The following is a 19,731-nucleotide window of genomic DNA, read 5'->3' as shown; positions in this document are numbered from 1 at the left end:
CCTGTTTCTAGTCCCTGTTTTGCGTTGGTGAATAAAGTAGCAATATCCTTCATAGCTTGTCACTGTTGATGCTAGTGATGATTCTGATATAGTAACTGCATTCTTTTGGAAGAAAAAATAGTATTAATCTAAAACCAAAAGCATTAAATCGGAATTCAGCATTGTGAAAAAGATGCTTATTTTGACTACCCACTGACTTACTCTTTAGACTTCCAATCAATATTTAAAATTGTTAACATATGTAAAAATAGAGTGTTTATGATAATGGCACAAAGCAGCACATTGTTGCAGTATGTCCTGTCTCGCTGGTTCTTGCAGTGGTGTAGTTCAGGAATGCAGCGGCAGAGCCTCTAGAGTCTCCATCAAAGGCTCGAGCAGCAGTTCCAGTGAATCTGACACTAGCTCGGAATCGGACTCTGAGAGCGTTAGCAGCTCCAGCGAAAGTGAAAACAGCAAACCCTCCGGGTACACCAGCGAGGTAAGGGCTTACTTTTCTTTCTTCTCTCTGCAAAGAAAAATTTGCATTTTAGTCCCATTACTTAAAAGTTGAAAAGCTCACTCTGAGCAGACGCTTCTGCTTTTCCTAAACTTCTTGAATTGTAGGTTGAAGTTTGAGCAAAGCGGAGACGAGGCGTACAGCTAAACGCTCAGGTAACTCTGCTATTGTTTAAGGACAATGGCGAATAAGACATCTAAAACAAAAACAAGAATATCAACACTGCCCTACAGCGATGCAGCGAGACGCTTGATCTATGTATGCTCATGTAGCCATGTGAAAATACTTTTCATGGAATACAAAGCACATGCATGTAGTGATGGCAGATTTTAGAAAGGACTTGTTTAATAGTAATGATCTGTGGATGGAGCCGGCGAATCATTGCTGTCTACAATGTTAACTACAAGATGTGACGTGGAAGGGGCATTATTATTTTACTCCCCTATTTTTCACTAAACAGAGCCTTATTTTAGTAAAGTTTATCATTTCCTTTTCACAACTGCCCTATTATAATCAAACACAGCAATTAAACTCGCACATTACCTTCGTGCACTAAAACTAATTCCTAGATTGCTTTCTTCTTAATATGCCAGAAGGTGTATATGGTTCAGCTTGGTGAACATCTAAGTGCTCTTTCTACAGTACTTTTTCCATCTTTTTAGTAGAAATACATAAGTAATGTTCGAGATTTACAGTGGGTATATACTAGGCTTTTTGTGTGTTTTTAACCACCTATGGCTCTGAGAATGATGTTAGTTGTGGCTAAATAGAATGTTGATGGATATGTGATATACATACTAATCAGGAAGAAAGGGTCAAATATTTACTGGTAGGTATCGTAGGGTGCAAAGCTCTTGCTCATCCAATGAAGATAAGTAGAACTTTACTATTAACAAAAATTAAAATAACTAGAAACACAATCTACTGGTTAAGTATTCTTTAGGATTAATGTACAGCTGTGTAGTTAACCTAATGTATCCGACACGTGTATCTAAAGAAGAAAAGTTCCAAAACAAAAAAATATACTACTACTACTCCATGATCTGACTATTCTTACCACTGATTGGCTGCCTGAAGCAGCCAATCAGTGGCAGGAAAGTGCTCCCATCGAAATCAATGATAACGCTTTCCGCACAACTAATACTTAAAAATATACATACAATGCCAGGTTAAACAATTATTGAAAATGCAATTGTTTTGGTCTCAACTGGCTGGCTGCTAAATCAGGTAGATGATGGCAAAGAGCACACTTGGATGACAGCGAAATGATGTTTAATAGTTAGCATTGTATTATTTATTGGTGCCATCATATTATCTGGTATAACACACTTTATTTGTTTTACAGCCTGAACAGCGAACTTCAAACAAATGGCAGCTGGACAAATGGCTGAACAAAGTTAATCCACACAAGAGTTCGATCCTCAGCAACACTGCTAGCCTATGTTACAGTGGTATAAAAGAAGGTGGGCAAGATTGTGATAAAGTGCTACAAGACAGCCAAACTGTCTGCGGTAACAGCAAAACCAGAAGCCCTGGCAGAAACGACCAAAGGACACCTTGTACTATCCCAGCAAATCCAGCAGTGACAGTGACATCTTCTGTGCCTATAGCATTCACCCTTCCGTCGGAAAGCACTCCTCAAAGAAGACCAGTTTGCAGGAAGCTAACTAGGAGAGCAGAAAGGACATCTGGTGGTGTTAATCAGAACTGCAATACTCCACATGATACTTCCCTGAGCCAAGGGAATGATGTACCTGAACTAACTAAAAATAGGCTGATCTGTAGCAGGGGCTTGCACAGAAAAGAACCTAGGACAGTCATACTTGGGTGTGAAAGTAGGCGGACACGAGCCCTTTGCAGATCAGCCCCCAAATCCAAGGAATTCCCTGAGTCTTCAACTCAGTCTTCAGGCCATGGCACTGAAACTGAACTTGAGGTATCACCAGCTCCAAGAAATATCTGTGCTACAACACTGACTGTACCAGAAAGGACCCACGGGTTAAAAAGTTGCGAGAGCAATAATATTTGTAGGCCTAATCTTCACAATGCGACTGGCTTTTGCAATTCGAGGACTAGAAACAATGCAAGCCATGATCTGGAAGAACAATATTATACACTAGTCCCCTTTGGCAGAAATGAGAATGTTCACTCTTTAAAGGGAACTGAGGAGGTAAAGTCACTTTGGGTCAGGATTGACTTGACTCTTTTATCGAGAATTCCAGAGAAAGCACAGCAGGAACTCATTGCGATGAATACTAGTAAGGACACATTACCCTCATCTCAAAGTAAAAGGTTTGCTCCAGTTCAAGAAAGCTCAATGCTAAAAATGCGGAGAAAGCGTAAGGTACGTTTGTGTCTGTCCTGTATACCAAATGTTTCTTGCAAATCTGGATGTTGTGTGTGGAAACACATCCTTCAGGTAGTACAAATCTTAAATACTTCCTTTATTCCTTTCCTTCCAACATAGTGCACGTGAACTGTTCTGCTGCTACAATGAATATGATACTATTGCATCTTGTTCCCATATTCTAATATATGAGATACTTCACACCATAATTTTTCATTTAATTTCCACAGACATATTATATTGGATCAATTCGGTTTGCATTATATATGCAAATTTAATCACTGATTTTATTTTCTATTAAATGCTATGGGGGAAATTAGCAATAAACCAATCCTACTACTAATTATATATCTAAAGGATCAAGAGAGCAGTGGCTCCCCTGTGGTCTTTATAAACTTCTTGCTGCTGCAGATTATTAATTACCAGGTAATTACTTTAGCCATTAAATGCCTTTATGACCATCCGATTATTACCTACGCTTAAGAATCAATCCTGGTGTAAAGTTACCCGCTCTACGAAGCTTTATGTATTCAGAATATAGAAAGAATCCCCCTGCCCCCTCCAACTTTAACTTTAAGTGTTGTTGAGACATGTTTAACTTTTCTTGTGAAGCCCCATGCCAATGAAATACCCCTCCCTCAGCGTCAACCACACTGCGTCACTTCTTATTCAGCCTTAGTTTACCTTCCATGGTATACTACATACAGGTACTTAAGCGAGCTTTGAATGACAGCTGCAGTTAAAATTAAGCCCTTTCTGGACATTTTGTATAAGTATTGGTACTATCAATCCTTTAGCTCTACCCTCAGCAATGCCAAATCTAAAGCATGAAGTCATCATATCAGCAGAACTGATTTGTTAAGACAAAAGGTACAAGGACACCAACTTTTAGGTCATTATGTATACTTGCCCACTATCTTACTAATCTCCTGTGCAGTAAGTAAGTTCGGATGCATGCTGGGGTGCACACATGATTCTCTGATTGGTATGGACTCATACAAAATGCAACCTTTGAAACTTGCTTTATTAGTAAAATGCTTATTTTTATACATTTATACTCCTTGCACATACAGTACAGTCTCAAAAAGCTTGTGATGCACTAGAGGTACCTCAGAGTTCTCTTCTTCATTTACAAGAAGTGACCTCTGATGTCTTGAAATCATTTCTATCATTGGTCCACTTAAAAGATATTATCACTCTCAAGACTCTTCCCATGGTACCGATGTGGAAGTATACATTCATGTGCTAATAAAAACCCTTATATTTTTCTATTATATATTGTATGTATGTTTATTGTGAAATAATAGTACAGTGTAGGGCTGCAACAACTAATCGATAAAATCGATAATAATCGATAATGAAATTCGTTGCCAACGAATTTCATTATCGATTAGTTGAATCGATTATTATCGATTATAAAATGAGGGTCTTTTCAGAGCAAACGCTCTGAAAAATACCCCTCATTATATAATCCGTTTAGTCTGACTCACAGCAGCAGCTCCTACTTACCAGCCCCTCCCTGTAATCACTGTGACAACTGGCCCCGCCCCTTCCTTCTCCCAGAAGGCCAGAACCACATGGCTGTGACACTCATCTAACTGTAAGTATAAAATTAGGTGGGGGTTAATTTAGGGGCAGTTATGGTTAATGGGGTGTTTAGGGTTAATTTAGGGGCAGTTATGGTTAATGGGGTGTTTAGGGGCAGCTATGGTTAATGGGGTGTTTAGGGTTAATTTAGGAGCAGCTGTGGTTAATGGGGTGTTTGGGGTTAATTTGAGGCAGTTGTGGTTAATGGTATGTTTAGGGTTAATTTAGGGGCTGTTGTGGTTGACAGGGTCTTTAGGGTTAATTTAGGGGATGCTGTGGTTAATGGGGTGTTTAGGGGCAGTTATGGTTAATGGGGTGTTTAGGGTTAATTTTGGGGCAGTTATGGTTAATGGGGTGTTTAGGGTTAATTTAGGGTAGTTGTTTTGATGGGGTATTTAGAGTTAATTTAGGGGTAGTTATGGTTAATGGGGTGTTAAGGGTTAATTTAATGATGAGGACTGAGGGTTAATTTGATTAATTTAATAAAGTTAACTTAAGGTGCAGTTAGAGATAAAGGGGGGCAGACTAAGGGGAATCTAAATCCTGGGGGCAGTGAAGATTAACCCAGTACTTATTTAAAAAAGTATGGTGTCAGTGTGCTGCGAACAGGTCTGTGACTCTATGAGGGGACTATGAGATATCTGGGGGGTATAAGGCATATCAGGGGAGGATGGAGTGACATATCTGGGGGTATAAGGCATATACATTAAATAAGGCATATGTGGGGAGGGCAGTGTGGCATGTCTGGGGAGGACGGAGTGGTGTATAAGGCATATCTGGGGCCACAGTGGCATATCTGGGGGTAGACTGGAGTGGCATATGTGGGAGGCAGCATGGAGTGGCATGTGTGGGAGGCAGCGTGGCAAGCCTGGGCTCAAATGTGCATAAATTGGGGGGGGCTGGTTGGGAAATAAAGACAAGAAATGTATTTTATCAGTTTTTTTTTATTCTGCTGTTTGTATTTAACATCATTTGTTTATTAAATTATTTTAAATAAATGAAAAATTTACAAACATTTTTTTTATCCGATTAATCGATTAATCGAAAAAATAATCGGCCAACTAATCGATTATGAAAATAATCGTTAGTTGCAGCCCTAGTACAGTGGATATAAAAAGTCTACATACCCCTGTTAAAAAGGTTCTTGTGATAAGAATGAGACAAAGATAAATCATGCCAGAACTTTTTCCACCTTTAATGTGACCTATTACCTGAACAATTAAAAAACAAACCAACATCTTTGGGGGGGGGGGGATAAAAATTCACACTAACCTGGTTGCATAAGTGTGTACACCCTTAAACTAATACTTTGTTGAAGCACCTTTTGATTTTATTACAGCAATCAGTCTTTTTGGGTAGGAGTCTATTAGCATGGCACATCTTGACATCGCAATATATGCCCACTCTTCTTTGCAAAAGCGCTCCAAATCTTTCAGATTGCGAGGGCATCTCCTGTGCACAGCCCTCTTCAGATCACCCCACAGATGTTCCATTGGATTCAGGTCTGGGCTCTGGCTGGGCCATCCAAAACGTAATCTTCTTCTGGTGAAGCCATGCTTTTGTGGATTTGGATGTGTGCTTTGGGTCATTGTTGTGCAGAAAGGTGAACTTCCTCTTCATCTCCAGCTTCCTAACGGTGCCAAAATTGCCTGGTATTTGGAACTGTTCATAATTCCCTCCACCCTGACTAAGGCCCGGTTCCAGCTGAAGAAAAACAGCCCCAAAGCATGATGCTGCCACCACCATGCTTCACTGTGGGTATGGTGTTCTTTGGGTAATGTGCAGTGTTTTCTGCCAAACATACCTTTTCGAATTATGGCTGAAAAGTTCTACCTTGGCTTCATCAGACCATAACACATTTTCCCACATGCTTTTGGAGGACTTGATGTTTGTTTTTGCAAACTTCAGCTGGGCTTGGATGTTTTTCTTCAGTCTTCAGTCTTGCCACCCTAGCCCATTCATATGAAGAATACAGGAGATTGTTGTCACATGTAGCACACAGCCAGTACTTGCTGCAGTTGCTTTACGGTTGCAGTAGGCCTCTTGTAAGCCTCCCCGACCAGTTTTCTTCTTGTCTTTTCATCAATTTTGGAGGGATGTTCAGTTCTTGGTTCTCTGTTGTGCCATATTGTCTCCACTTGATGACTGTCTTCACTGTGTTCCATGGTATATCTAATGCTTTGGAAATTATTTTGTACCCTTCTCCTGCCCGATATCTTTCAACAATCAGATCCCGCTAATGCTTTGGAAGCTCTCTGCGGACCAAGGCTTCTGCTCTGAGATGCAACTAAGCAAAGTAAATCCTACTAGAACAGCTGAACTTTATTTGTAATTAATCAGAGTCACTTTAAATTATGGCAGGTGTGTAATGACTTCTATTTAACATGAGTTTGAATGTGATTGGTTAATTCTGAACACAGCCACAGCCCCAGTTATGAGGGTGTGCACACTTATGCAACCAGGTTATTGTGTTTCTTTATTGTTTCCCAAAGATTTCAGTTTCTTTTGCAATTAAATTGTTCACGTTCTAGGTCACATTAAAGGTGGAAAATGTTCTGACATGATTTATCTTTGTCTCATTCTTTAACATCACAAGAACCTGGCATTTTAACAGGCCTGTGTAGACTTTTTATATCCACTGTATATGTGGAGTGTACTCAGGACCAACTCTTTAAAGTCACCCTTCTTGACGAATTCATCTCTGCCTGAAAACTTCATGCTCCAACTTCAAGTCAATAAGTGGAAGTTGAGTTCCCTCCAGACTGTAGTTCCTCTCTGCAAATGAAGAAAAACAGAGCAAGAATCATGGCCCTCATCTAGTGTCTTGTGTATGGCATGGGAGTACCGTAATTTAGCTTCTACTGGTTGTTCTGCTCCCACAGTCAAACTAGACCACTGGACACCCCTCTAGTCACCGGACACAGTATAATATTTGTCCTGACTGGTTGTGCTTATTATAGTGGCAGAGACATACCTACATATTGGCCTGATATGTGGCTACCCTAAATAGATATGATTGAGTAGTGGTCCGGGTAACCTGCCAAGTGTCTAGTGAGTCTAGTCTAGAGGTACGTGAGGCATGGAGTCTCTCTGTTTATTAATAGACAGTTTTAATGCAATTTATACACTGGAAATCATCAAGTCATGGCATATGGTAGTATATCAGTCACACATTATACAGATAGAAAATCTCCACTAAATGATAATGTTGGTATACATTTTATAACAGTTTCATTCTGTTTGAAAGTACTTTAACCTTTGTATATACAATCCAACTGATATTGTTATATAATATCTAAAAAGATAGTGATCCCAGCGCTTAACTCAGTGTGGAGCAGCAACAAATACCGTAACATTTTGTAATACAATATATTTTATTTGTTAGATGAAATGGTTCTTTTTGGGCAAAAACTTTTTTACGTTATTACATGCAATCCTTTACAATCAGCTGAACACTGGCAAATCTCTTGTTTTTCTGTAGTATGAAAACGAAAGCTCTCAGGATATGAAAAAGAACATTGTAGAAAAGGATGATCCTTTACGATTGCCTCTGCCAGTTGATAGCTCTGAAGCCATTAATGGACACAGTACAAACCTCAACAGGTACAGCATATCTTTCCATATGTTAAAGGTTGAGTCATAACCATTTTTTCTTTTTTTTAAAAATCCGATTGCTTCATGTTCCCTGACTCTGTGCAATATGAGCCATGTTTTGCTGTGAGACAGTACTCAGTTCAGTGCGTGCCAGGGACAAGCCCATCCAGATGGCCAACTAATATCGCAGCCCAAAAACAGGCAAAGCACTCCGCGCATTTTAACTAGTCTTGTCCAATACACGTACTGAGACTGCAGTGAAAACCGAACTGTATCTGCAGTGTTGCCTCTGTTGACTCATTTTTAATTCTGGTCAGCACACAGAATGATAATCTGCTCAATAAAAGGTCAACTCTGTCTTCAAAAGAATGTCGAGAGCCTACTTATGAAGTTTAATAGCATACTTATTATTAATTAGGAAGGTAGTGGGATAGAATAGATGGATTAAATGTACCGTCTATCTACCTCTACCAAAGGACACCCTTTGGGGATACCCTTTGCTTAAATGTACTTGATTATAGTAACTTGAGTTTATTCACTAAACTGGAGTTTCAATTGAGTTTAGATGTTGAGGAAAATAGAAACGATAAAAAATATTTGAACTGGCAATGCCCCGAGGACATTGCTTTACATCAGGGCTCGACAAATCCCAGGCGCCAGGTCGCCATGGCGATTTAGAATTTTGTCCTGGCGCCTAGGTTTTTGTCAGTCTGATCGCGGGGGCGCTGCTGCTGCTGTATGCTCCATGAGTGTGGAGGCCAGCCCCAACACCTCCCTGCTGCCCGATCGCTCCATGAGAGCGACAGTGCAGCGTTAACCCCTTCAATTCACAATTGTGTATAATACATTCGTGGCATTGCAGGGGTTAACATTTGTCCCCACAAGCTTGTGGGGACTAAATATCAGTCAATGCTGTGCTCCAATGGAACATCAGCATTGAAAGTGTTAAAAAAAAAATATATATCAAAAATAATAATTAAAAAAAAATAAAAAAATAAAAACTGACCTGAAAGTCCAGGGAGCTTCCAGGTCAAATGCTGTGAGTTTAGTAAGTAGGCTGATGATGATCAGATCACTCCTAACCAACTGTTAGTTTAAAAAAAAATCCTGGCTTCTAACTTTTTTAGCTGGCACCTAGATTCACAACAAATTTGTCAAGCCTTGCTTTACATGTATATTTTATGACTTATTTGATTATAGTAACTTGAGTTTATTCACTAAACTGGAGTTTCAAGTGAGTTTAGATGTTGAGGAAAATAGAAACGATAAAAAAATATTTGAACTGGCAATGCCCTAAAATGAGGACATTGCTTTACATGTATATTTTATGACTTACTGATAAATGCAAAGCTTCAGTTCTTGAAGGATGGATGATAAAACAAGATGAGTTTCCTTTTAAACTACTCTACTCTGCGCAAGACAGTGGCATACAATGGCTGATACATGGTTATCCAAAACACTGCAAGTATATTTTCTAAATCACTGTATACAGATTAGATTAAGCAATAAGGTATTGTAATAAGGATATAAGTATGTGAAATTGCCATTATGATTTCATGGCCTTTATAGATCGAAATCAATAAACATCTAGATACATGATGATGACAAGCTTCTTCCTTTCAATTAATTTTAGATGACAGCAGCACTAAAGTTACATATGGTCAAATCTGTTCATGAAAGCCATAAACTATGGCTAAGCCATAGAGAACACAGTGGCCAGTAGCATTATAATCACACCATTATTATTTCCAAGGCAATGGCTTTACTTTTAGATTGTGTTGTATGAACCGTGCACAGATGCTGTATAAAGTGCACCCAGAATCATCTAACATTATGTTGCATTAGCAACATTAAATGTTGTCAGGGAACTTTTAGGACCGACACATAGCTGATGTATTTTCAGATACGTATTTCTTGCCACCTTTTCATATCCATAACACAAAGTTTTTGGTTTCTGTAAAAGAGATGAGATATCCGCTCCAGGCAAATCCAGTTGTGGAGACATGTTTTCATCTTGCAGTAGAAACCGCAGGGCCGAGAGGCGGTCACCTGTTAGGCAGGTATGTAAATGTACATTGAACCTGTTGCGTTTTTTATAAATGGAGAAATATGTATTTGTAAGAATTGGGATCTGGTATATTATGAAATGGGAGAGTTCCATTTTGAGGAAAAACACTTGTTAGAATATAGACTCTATTGGTAAGGAACCTGTAAGATGCCGACTTCAACTGAAGTAGGCGAGAGTTTGAGCAAATTAAATATATAACCAGGTTTATCGGCCAATGTCTTTCCCAAGGTGAGCCAAACTTTTGAATTACCATAACTTTTAGGATCTGTGTAACTGGAGGGGCTCTGAGACCTTAGTGACATTTGTACAGAACTGCCTGTAACCTTCAGTGCCCGGTGGTCTAGTTCCACTGTGGCAGCAGGAGAGCCAGTTGAGGCACAAATCTCTATTCCCCTGCTCCATGTAGTCCATTGGAGATCAAGGGAAGAAGCATCTGTGCCACAAGAGACAATATGCTTTTCTAAACCAACAGGAGGTCAGCCCTGGACACTGATAAAGTGGCAAGAGGCCAGCATCAGGACATTTCAAACTGTTTGGTACACATAGCCCCAATCCTAAACTGTGGTAAATGAAAGATATTTTTGTCCCTCTCAGCCCTATTGTTTTGTTAGCGAGTAATGTTGTATTCTGCTTTTCTTTGGATAAATCCTAAATAAATGTCAAACAAATCTTGGACAACACCAAATGCAGATGTTAATTTCTTGTTAATTACAACAGAGCTGTTATATGTTTATTTTTAGAGGTCACTTCATATTCCCTCAGACAATACAACTGTGTGCAATAGAGAAGATCTACAGACAGACCATTGGTCACCTGTATTGAATGGGCATAAAGATTCAAGGACTAAGCTGTTGTTTGATAGCACGTAAGTATATACTGTGTTTTGGCATATCCTTGGATTACATCTGAGTTATACATTTCCCATCACGGATGAAAAAAAATTATTGTGTTTATTATGGTGATACCATCCAATTATAGGCTTAACATGCCGGGTAACAGATGATCATATGAACACATCATTTAACATATATCAATAGATCATCCGCAATGCTTGTAACAACCCCTGGAAAAAATAAATGATTTAGTGCCAACATTCCGTGTACCCGTTTCCAATAGCAATTGGCTAATCAGTGCTCCGTGGTCAATTAACCTAAGTACGTGTCAATTATGATCCAAGAAACAACCATAAAAAAAAGAGGAATAACAAAAACAGATAAACTACAATGTAAGAAATTTTAAAGAAGCAAAAATAAATACTCCTTTTAAACCTTGGATGCAGACAGAATCCAAGGTTTAGAAGGCTTATGTGTATTACTCTAAGACAAGTATTTAACCCTCATACACATTGTTTCGATACAGGGAGACCAAGAAAGTGCCCCAGGTTCCATACTTCTAAATGTTTATGGGTGGTTTCGGAGGCCCATTGTGTCACATTTTTAATATTATGTCAACATTAAACATCATATATTTGGGTATTTCATTTGAAGAAAGGTTTCTAGCATGTCTTCCATTGTACGTTGGTAACTGTATATTGTTGTATAAACCTGTGCATACATTCTGTCCTGTGCAATTGGCCTGTGTGCCTCCCATCATAAATGGCCAACAAAGAAAAATCAGGTTTTATCAATGTGGTTAAAGGCATGGATAAAGGGGCATGGGTTTACTAAGACATTTAATATGACTTTATGACCTACTGATAATTAGAGAATGAATTTAATTTGTACATACTTTTTCTAATCGTGACTTTTAGGGCTGTAGATCACTCGAACCCACCAATTATCATGAGCTCCCTTCCCTGAACTTCTGAGTGTCCCTTCTAAAGAATGACACTTGGGAGTTATTGCTGCTATGCTAGTAGAGGCCAGATGCTGTTAATGAAGAGCAGACTTTCAAACTTTAAAGAGACACTCCAGTCATCTTATACAACTCATTGCCCATGATAGCTGAGTGATCACTTAGTACCGTACCGTGATAAATTTCCCCCATTGTAGATGCATGGAGGGATTCTGCAGTGTCCTTTGTTCCTCTGTGCATTTGCCGCTTTCTCTTCCCCCCAGATACTAAGCTTTGGCCTATGAGGGTCTACCTTGTATACTCACAGCTCCAGTGCTTGATCAGCAAGAGTTCTGGGTGGGGGTCCTATTGAGATCCCCCCCCCATGCACATGAGAAGAAAGCGCCCCCATTGATTTCCTGACACGTATTGGCTGCTTCTAGTATTTAATTCAACGAGTAATCTGTGGACCATGAAGGTGTCTTTAACCAAGTTTGCATTGCTGAAAAATATATTCATATTCTCGTCATGTAGGCCACGCAGTGCAGATCACTTTATGCAGGAGGCCAAACGGATGAAGCATAAAGCAGATGCAATGGTGAGAACATTTTCATTCTAGATACATTATGCTAAATTGATTTTGTCCCAGCATTTTAGGAGCATAATGCTATTATCGATGCAAACCAGTAAACATAATTATAAAACCACAAGTACGGCTGGGTGTGCTAACTTACTTGTATCATTGACTGTTTATGTCAAACAATGACTTTAAAATAAGTAATTAGGTGATCTGTATGTAAGCGGTGTCAAACTAAGGGCGCTGTGGGTTCCATGTGTCCTAACTATTTACATGGGTCTCTTATACTCAACCCTGGGGGACGGCAGGCATGGCTAGGGTAATCACCTTTAGCCATTTACCAGGACACACGTACATTTCACAAAAGCATGTGTAAAGTGACACAGAAAGGAATCAATTACTATTATTCAATGCAGAACTTGGGAGGCAACTGCCCTGCTGGTTCAGCAGGCCCTGTACTTCCCCATAGTTTATATGTGGTGTTTTGTTGGGATTTATTACCTCAGCTCTCCATGATGCAGAAAGTAACTGTAAGAAAGTCTGTTCCCTAAGTAGTTATTTCCCTCCAGGGAGTTGCTGTATAGGTACACAGGACATATACCGGTAGGTATATTTAGGCTCCCTGGTATGGGGTATAGGAGAGCCTTACACAATTCCAGTTCTGTATTCCATTCAGGATCTTTGATGGTGCTTGGCTTTCTGGGGAATAAGGAAGCTCATACGCATGCATGGGAACTTTGCACTTGGGGCTTCCCCTCTTCAGTGAGTGTGACTTTCTTCAGGGGCAAGGCTAGTTGTGAGCCGCGGGAGCTAGTCTCAGATACACTTTAGTGTGTAGGGAATAGGCATGACTAAACGCCGCGCCCCTCCCCAGAGATTGAAGAATATGACCTACAGTTCCAGGGGCGCAGCATTTTTCCTGGACACTATGGCTAAAACCCGGCAACTTCCTAGATATGCTCATTTGCATGATGTTGACAAGTATTTAACCTCAAATGGTAGGCTGGTTCAAGGTCTCTATTTCTGGTAGTGCTTGGTTTCAGAAGGTGGCTATCACACAGCTAGTGACGTTTACATTTACGGGACAAAGGAGTTTACATTTCAGTAGGTAAATACCATAAAACATGCATAATTATCCAAAACATGAATTAATAAACCTGTTTTTAGATATGACAAAGTAGTACAAATGCCATTGAATGGCTTTTGAATCCTGCAGGGGTCTGGTTTTAGAAGGTGGCTAGCACATGGCTTGGGATTTAACAGAAAGGCTACAAGTCCCATGACTGCAACTCTTAAAATTACATAAATAACGAAAATCAAAAAATAAATCTCCTCTGGACCTTCTGTTAACCAAAGTGTAGGTATATTTTATTAATGTTTTTAATTTTGTTAATTTTGAAGACGTGTATCTACTTGGGGATGTAACCCATGCAGAACATTGTTATATTGTGTAGAAATGTATGTAATTCCCTGAAACTGGTCAAATGAAAATGACTGCAATAGTATTATAGCCAATCAAAATACATATGTATAGTATAGAAATTGTAAATTAATTCAAAAGTTGCATTTACTTGCTTTATTAATGAAATGTATATATTTTTACCAGATGGACAAATTCGATAAGGTCCTGAACTATACTGAAGCTGCCCTTTCTTTCATTGAATGCGGGAACGCAATGGAACATGGACCCATAGAATCCAAGTCACCATATGCAATGTATTCTGAAACAGTTGAGCTCATAAGGTAATCCCAGCTCTGAAAGAACCAATTTTATCATACTGTTAAAAAGGTGGGATAGTTGCCTAAACATTGTTATAGAAAATTTAGAACTAAAGCAGAACATATTGTATATTTCATATTGGACCCTTATGACATTTAGCTGGGAAGAGTGAAATGATGGTATTAAATTATATTTAATTTTCTACTTTTACTTAACTTACTTGTGTTTGCCTGCTGTCTCTTGAGCGGTTTATTGGAGGGCAAAGGTCTGTGTAGAATATCTCCCCCTGGTTTTGGGATACAAAGCACGTGAAACACCAACTTGCACAGTAAAAGTATGTTTTAATAGCGTGTAGTAATGGAGCACAGCCTTTCTCGTGCTCTGCCTTCATTTTAGAGATATACACAAATATGTGAGAGATACTGTACAAATTGTTAATCTTGATAATTTGGCCAGTATACTTAAAATAGACCAGTGCTTTTAACATTTTGTATGATGCTTTGGCAGCATTCAAAATGTTTTGTGTCCTTAGAACATACTTATGGGCATATACCACCATATGCCACTAGCATAACAATCTATAGGAGGGCAAATCGAAAAATATTATTTTGGCAATAATTAAAACTACTTTCAAATTCATATTTTAACACTTGCGCGTTAATATTTCTTAATAGGTATGCCTTGAGGTTAAAATCCCATTCGGCTCCCAATGCAAGTACTCGGGACAAGAAAATCACAGCATTATGGTTTGTGAATTTTTTTTTGTGAGTTTCAATATTGCATGTTTATAAAGACAATATTGGGCCTTCTGTATGTGATGTAATGTGTGTTTTTTTTGTTTGTTTTGTTTTTTATTACAGTTATCGCTGTCTGGCACTTCTCTACTGGAGAATGTTCCGACTCAAAAGAGATCATGCAGTGAAGTATTCTAAAGCTCTGATTGAATATTTTAAGGTAGGAGCAAAACAACAGATCTGGATTGATTTATATTAATAATTTCATATTCTTTCCATGTTTAGAAGGCACAAATTATATTGTTCCTGGTACATCTTGAAGATTATTTATACATTTCAATTCATATCTTAATTTCCAATGTGTAATTTATTACTATAGGGCACACTTATGCACACAGCCACCAATGAAACATACATTAAAGAAGTCAAGAATTATGCATTTTCCTTAACTTGGCAGGACTGGACATACTACTTTTACATTCTGCTACTGTTTAATAAACACTGTATCTCCATCATCGTTCAATTATTGCCACAAACAAAGAACTAGATCAGTGACTTTTAAAATAACAAACCACTATCCTTGCATATCTCCGATAACAATAGTTGCAAAGTCTGTGCCAAAAAAATGAAACAACGGAATCCAATATATGGAGAAGATTGCATTGTAGGTGAGATACTTTAATGGATCTATTTCAGGTGCAAAAACTATTTACTCCACTAGATGGCACCAACATGTCAAAAAAGGTTTTTTTGTGGTTGAAATGGTGATTGCACCATTTTTAGCACTTTACACCAGAACTGCTTTTTTGCCACCACTATGTTTATATATTAAAGTTGTATAGTTAACTCCTTAATGGTGCAGAAATGTATATCTATAACCTCATCTCCAACTGTCAGCAGGAGCTAGCATCTTACCTCACCAGCGATAACAGATATCAAAAACCTCTAAATAGCAATTAGATCAGCGTTAGAAACGGTTGAAAACAGAAATGGTGAAGGTGTCTTAAGCATCACTGAAACAGATTCTTCATAATAAAAAAAGAATACGACAAGCTAATCATACTCATCGCAAGTGTTGATAGAATGATTTGGGTTAAATCATGTTTGTCTACCATTATATTATTTACTGTCCAGTTTTGTATATATCTAGATATAGGGTTGTATATATGGAATGATAGAGAGATTTTTGTCTATTGAGTACCCTATCCTGTCTTCAATTAAAGACTTCTGTTTTCTGTTGTTAACAATTGTATTTTTTACTGCAGTCATTTCTTGCTCACAGGATTACCGTAACCCTAGATCGTTCACTAATTCCTTGTAAAGGAGCTAGGGAGATGTTTCAACATTAAAAGCTAAGAATATAACATTCATGAATGGTTGCTGACTATTACGTGTTTGCACAGACATATTGCAAATGGGGAAATTAAATAGTGATGCTCAGACAAATGTCAAGTTGAATTTGGATGTTTCCTGCCTGTACTAACAATAATGCAAAAAGGAACGTGTTAAAATATATGGTAGTGACCAGTCCAGGAATAATTTACACACTGTAATTATCTTTTTTTTCAGGGTTCATCAAAAGTCCCTCGAGCACCTTCACCCTGGAGCACCAGTGGAAAGTAAGTTTTTATCACCTGCAATATAGAGTATAAATCAGAGATGTCAGCAGATTCTATAGGGCTGTTACAATCAATGGGATAATTTGAAGTCACACACAGTAACAAACCGGTGCAAAAAGAGAAGTTACTATGTTAGATGCCTGCAAGGCCACGAAGGACTGACATTTACATAAATGGTATAGTATCGTGGATTCCAAGGGCCACAAAGACACAGAATTGATGATCTATCAGAATCTATTACATCGATAAAAAGTTTTTGTACCGTGTTAGATAATTATGTACCATAATCTATTACATCCTAATAGCTTCCATAAGCTTCTGGCAGACTTGTTGTTTTTATTTCAGGTTGGGACATTGCACAAACCTGAGACATCAGACATATATTTCATGTGGAACACATTGATGACATCATCTGTCTTTCTTATATTTAGGACCACAGGAGCTCCATCTCCCATGTCAAGCAATCCTTCTCCAGTGAACCATAATGGATCTCATGGAGGTATTCATAGCACAGGTGCCCCATCCAGCACTTCTATAATCAGCATCCCCCAGCGCATTCATCAGATGGCAGCCAACCACGTCAGTATTACCAACAGTATCCTGCACAGCTATGACTATTGGGAGATTGCAGATAAGCTTGCCAAAGACAACATAGGTTAGTATGCTTTTGCTAAATCCCTTGTATAAACCAAGGTCTAGGCAAACCACTTTAAAGACAAATTAAATGCCTATGTTTTCCTCATAATTTATGTTGATTTTTTGTTTGGGTGAGATATTGGAGGCAGAGTGGACGTTTTCAGGGTATGGTTGAAAACGATGGAGTCATTGTTTAAGAGAATAAATGTGCCTTCGCAAGCAGAGAAGTAGGTAGGAGTATAAAATACATAGATCAAGCATAAGAGTCATTCAAGTCCTAAGAAATGGTCTGATAATACAATAACTGCATAGGTGGATTATGCACAAATTAACATAAGCCACTGCCTAGTGACTCATGAATGGTAGGTAATCGTTAAATATAACAACCTTACAGTATTGTGGATAGTGACTGACCATTAAATCAAATAGTAAATGTATGAGGACCCCTATTTAATGCCTTGCCTAGGATCTCGATAGCATTTGAGTTTGCCTCAGTTTGAATGCAGACATTCACAATGAATAGCACAGATTTAGATAGTGAGACAGAAATCATAACGTTCCAGAGGTAGATGCTACTGTTTAATAAATAGCGTATCTCCGTCATTGTTCAGTACCAGATTAGTGTAGGATTGAAGATAATAAAACTATATTCTCGCATATCTCCGATCACAAAGTTTCTGCCCAAAAAATAAGAAACAAGAATCCAATGTCTCGTCGCATCCAATAAATGGAGTAAATTCCACTGTAGGTGAGAAACCCTAATGGATCTATTTCATATGGAAAACCAGAAAAGCTGTAAAAAACATTTACTCCACTAGGTGGCACTAACATGTCAAAAAAATGATAAGAGTTTTTGTATAACGACAATAAGCACAAACATTTCATTGGTTGCTATGGTGATTATGCCATTTTTTTAATCAATTTAAAACAGAACTGCTCCTTGTACATAGTCATCACTATGTTTATATTTTAAAGTTGCACAGGTAACTCATTCATGGTGCAGAAATGTATATCGATAGCCTGGTCTCCACCTGTCAGCAGTAGGGTGACCACATTTCCTAACTACCATTCAGGGACACTTGCTTTGAAGAGTGCATTGTAGAGCCCTGCGCGGGACTGCTTTTTTAATCCCGCTCCTTTTAATCCCGCTCCCGCAATGTGGGTGTTCCACTCCCGCCACATTTGTGACCAATCTCGCCCGCTCCCGCCACATTTGTGGCCAATCACGCCCACCTCCTTACCTGGTTTCCCGCGAAGTGCCGCAAGGCTGCCCTCGAGTTGTTCCCTCACAGCGTCTCTTCTCTTGCTCCGCCCAGGAGCAAGGCGGAGTCACAGGAAGTGACGTCACATCCCATGACTCTGTTTTGTTCTTGGGCAGAGCAAGATAGGAGACACTGTAAGGGAGCAGCGAGAAGGCAGCCTTGCGGGACTGTGCCGGATTACCGGGACCCGCAGGTACAGTGCCTGACCGCCCGGTCCCACCCGCAACCCCAGCAAGACCGCCTGCGCTCGCAAGTTTTTTGGCGCCTCCCAATGCAGTCCTCTGGTGCATTGCATCAATTTGGCTACATAAAAAGGTCATACTTTTATACACGTTGGACATCTCTTTTTATTGTTTTTTCAGTGAGCTAGAACTTTTAAAACATGCATAAATACTAACCACATGTAATGAACTACAAAAAAATTGCATATTTCTTAATGTATTAATAAAAGATATATTGGTTTAATAAAAAAAATAAAATTCAGTAAGTTTTAAATATATTCTCTCTTCCCATTGCTAACCTTGTTTCAAAAAAACAGGGTCCCAATGCCAACCGTGTCACAAAAAAACACCTTCCTGTTGCCAACTTTGTCAAAAAAAACCAGCTTCCAAATGCCAATCTTCTAACAAAAACAGCTTCCCATTACCAACCTTGTTGCCTAACAGCTTCCCATTGCCAACCTTGTCCCCAAAACACTTCCCAGTGCTATCCTTGTCCCCTAATAGCTTCCCAGTGCCAACCTTGTCCCCAAAACACTTCCCAGTGCTATCCTTGTCCCCTAATAGCTTCCCAGTGCCAACCTTGTCTTATAATAAATGAACAAGAGTAATAATGTGTAACAAGAGTAATATGTGTAATAATAAAAATGTGTTATCCTTTTGTTTTTTAGAGTTCTTCAATGAGCTGGACACATTAATGGGACCGATTACCCTACACAGTTCTATGGAACACTTGGTACAGTACACACGCCAAGGACTTCACTGGGTACGGCACAGTGCACACTTGCTTTAGTGACTTTTAACCCTGGTGGGCTTGTGTCCTCATTTTCAAAGTAATTGCTTTCCAAACATTGTGCTCCGTGACAGCACTTATCTGAATCTCGATGGATATGTCTTTAGCACTGACTTGTTTTCTGTCAAAGTGCTGGGAGAAACTTTTTACCAAATCATCTGTAAAGCCAAGACAGGCATCAAGCTGCCTGATGGATAAACCTGATCCCTGGACATGCTGCACAAAAGAGATATTCTCTTAACATATCTTTTAGGACAATAATATCCAGTTGTTCAAAAGAGATTATTCTGATTATATTATATTGATG

The 19,731-nt window shown here is 38.9% G+C and overlaps 1 protein-coding gene across 1 annotated transcript; it reads left to right on the top strand.

The window, feature by feature from the left end:
* The first annotated feature begins 292 nt into the window (after positions 1-292).
* Positions 293-19,424, top strand: LOC149289205 (AF4/FMR2 family member 3-like). Its single transcript, XM_089490868.1, has 12 exons — positions 293-478; positions 1,842-2,840; positions 7,912-8,033; positions 9,988-10,084; positions 10,833-10,957; positions 12,400-12,463; positions 14,049-14,185; positions 14,837-14,908; positions 15,023-15,116; positions 16,466-16,515; positions 16,947-17,170; positions 19,303-19,424. Exons 1-12 carry the CDS (start codon positions 293-295, stop codon positions 19,422-19,424), a joined length of 2,292 nt encoding a protein of 763 aa, XP_089346994.1.
* Positions 19,425-19,731: the final 307 nt, after the last annotated feature.

Source organism: Sceloporus occidentalis, unplaced genomic scaffold (genome assembly GCF_023333645.1).
Source record: "Sceloporus occidentalis isolate IW3139 unplaced genomic scaffold, rSceOcc1.0.p SCAF_47, whole genome shotgun sequence".
Taxonomy (NCBI): Eukaryota; Metazoa; Chordata; class Lepidosauria; order Squamata; family Phrynosomatidae; genus Sceloporus; species Sceloporus occidentalis.
Note: the sequence above shows the minus strand (reverse complement) of the source record. Positions and strands in the feature narration are given on the sequence as shown.

Bases quoted from the DNA above. Each gene is read 5' to 3' on its own strand.
- LOC149289205 (XM_089490868.1), top strand. From the start codon at position 293: ATGTCCTGTCTCGCTGGTTCTTGCAGTGGTGTAGTTCAGGAATGCAGC. The intron at 479-1,841 runs GTAAGGGCTTAC...TTTGTTTTACAG, and splicing joins CCTCCGGGTACACCAGCGAG to CCTGAACAGCGAACTTCAAA. The intron at 2,841-7,911 runs GTACGTTTGTGT...GTTTTTCTGTAG, and splicing joins AAATGCGGAGAAAGCGTAAG to TATGAAAACGAAAGCTCTCA.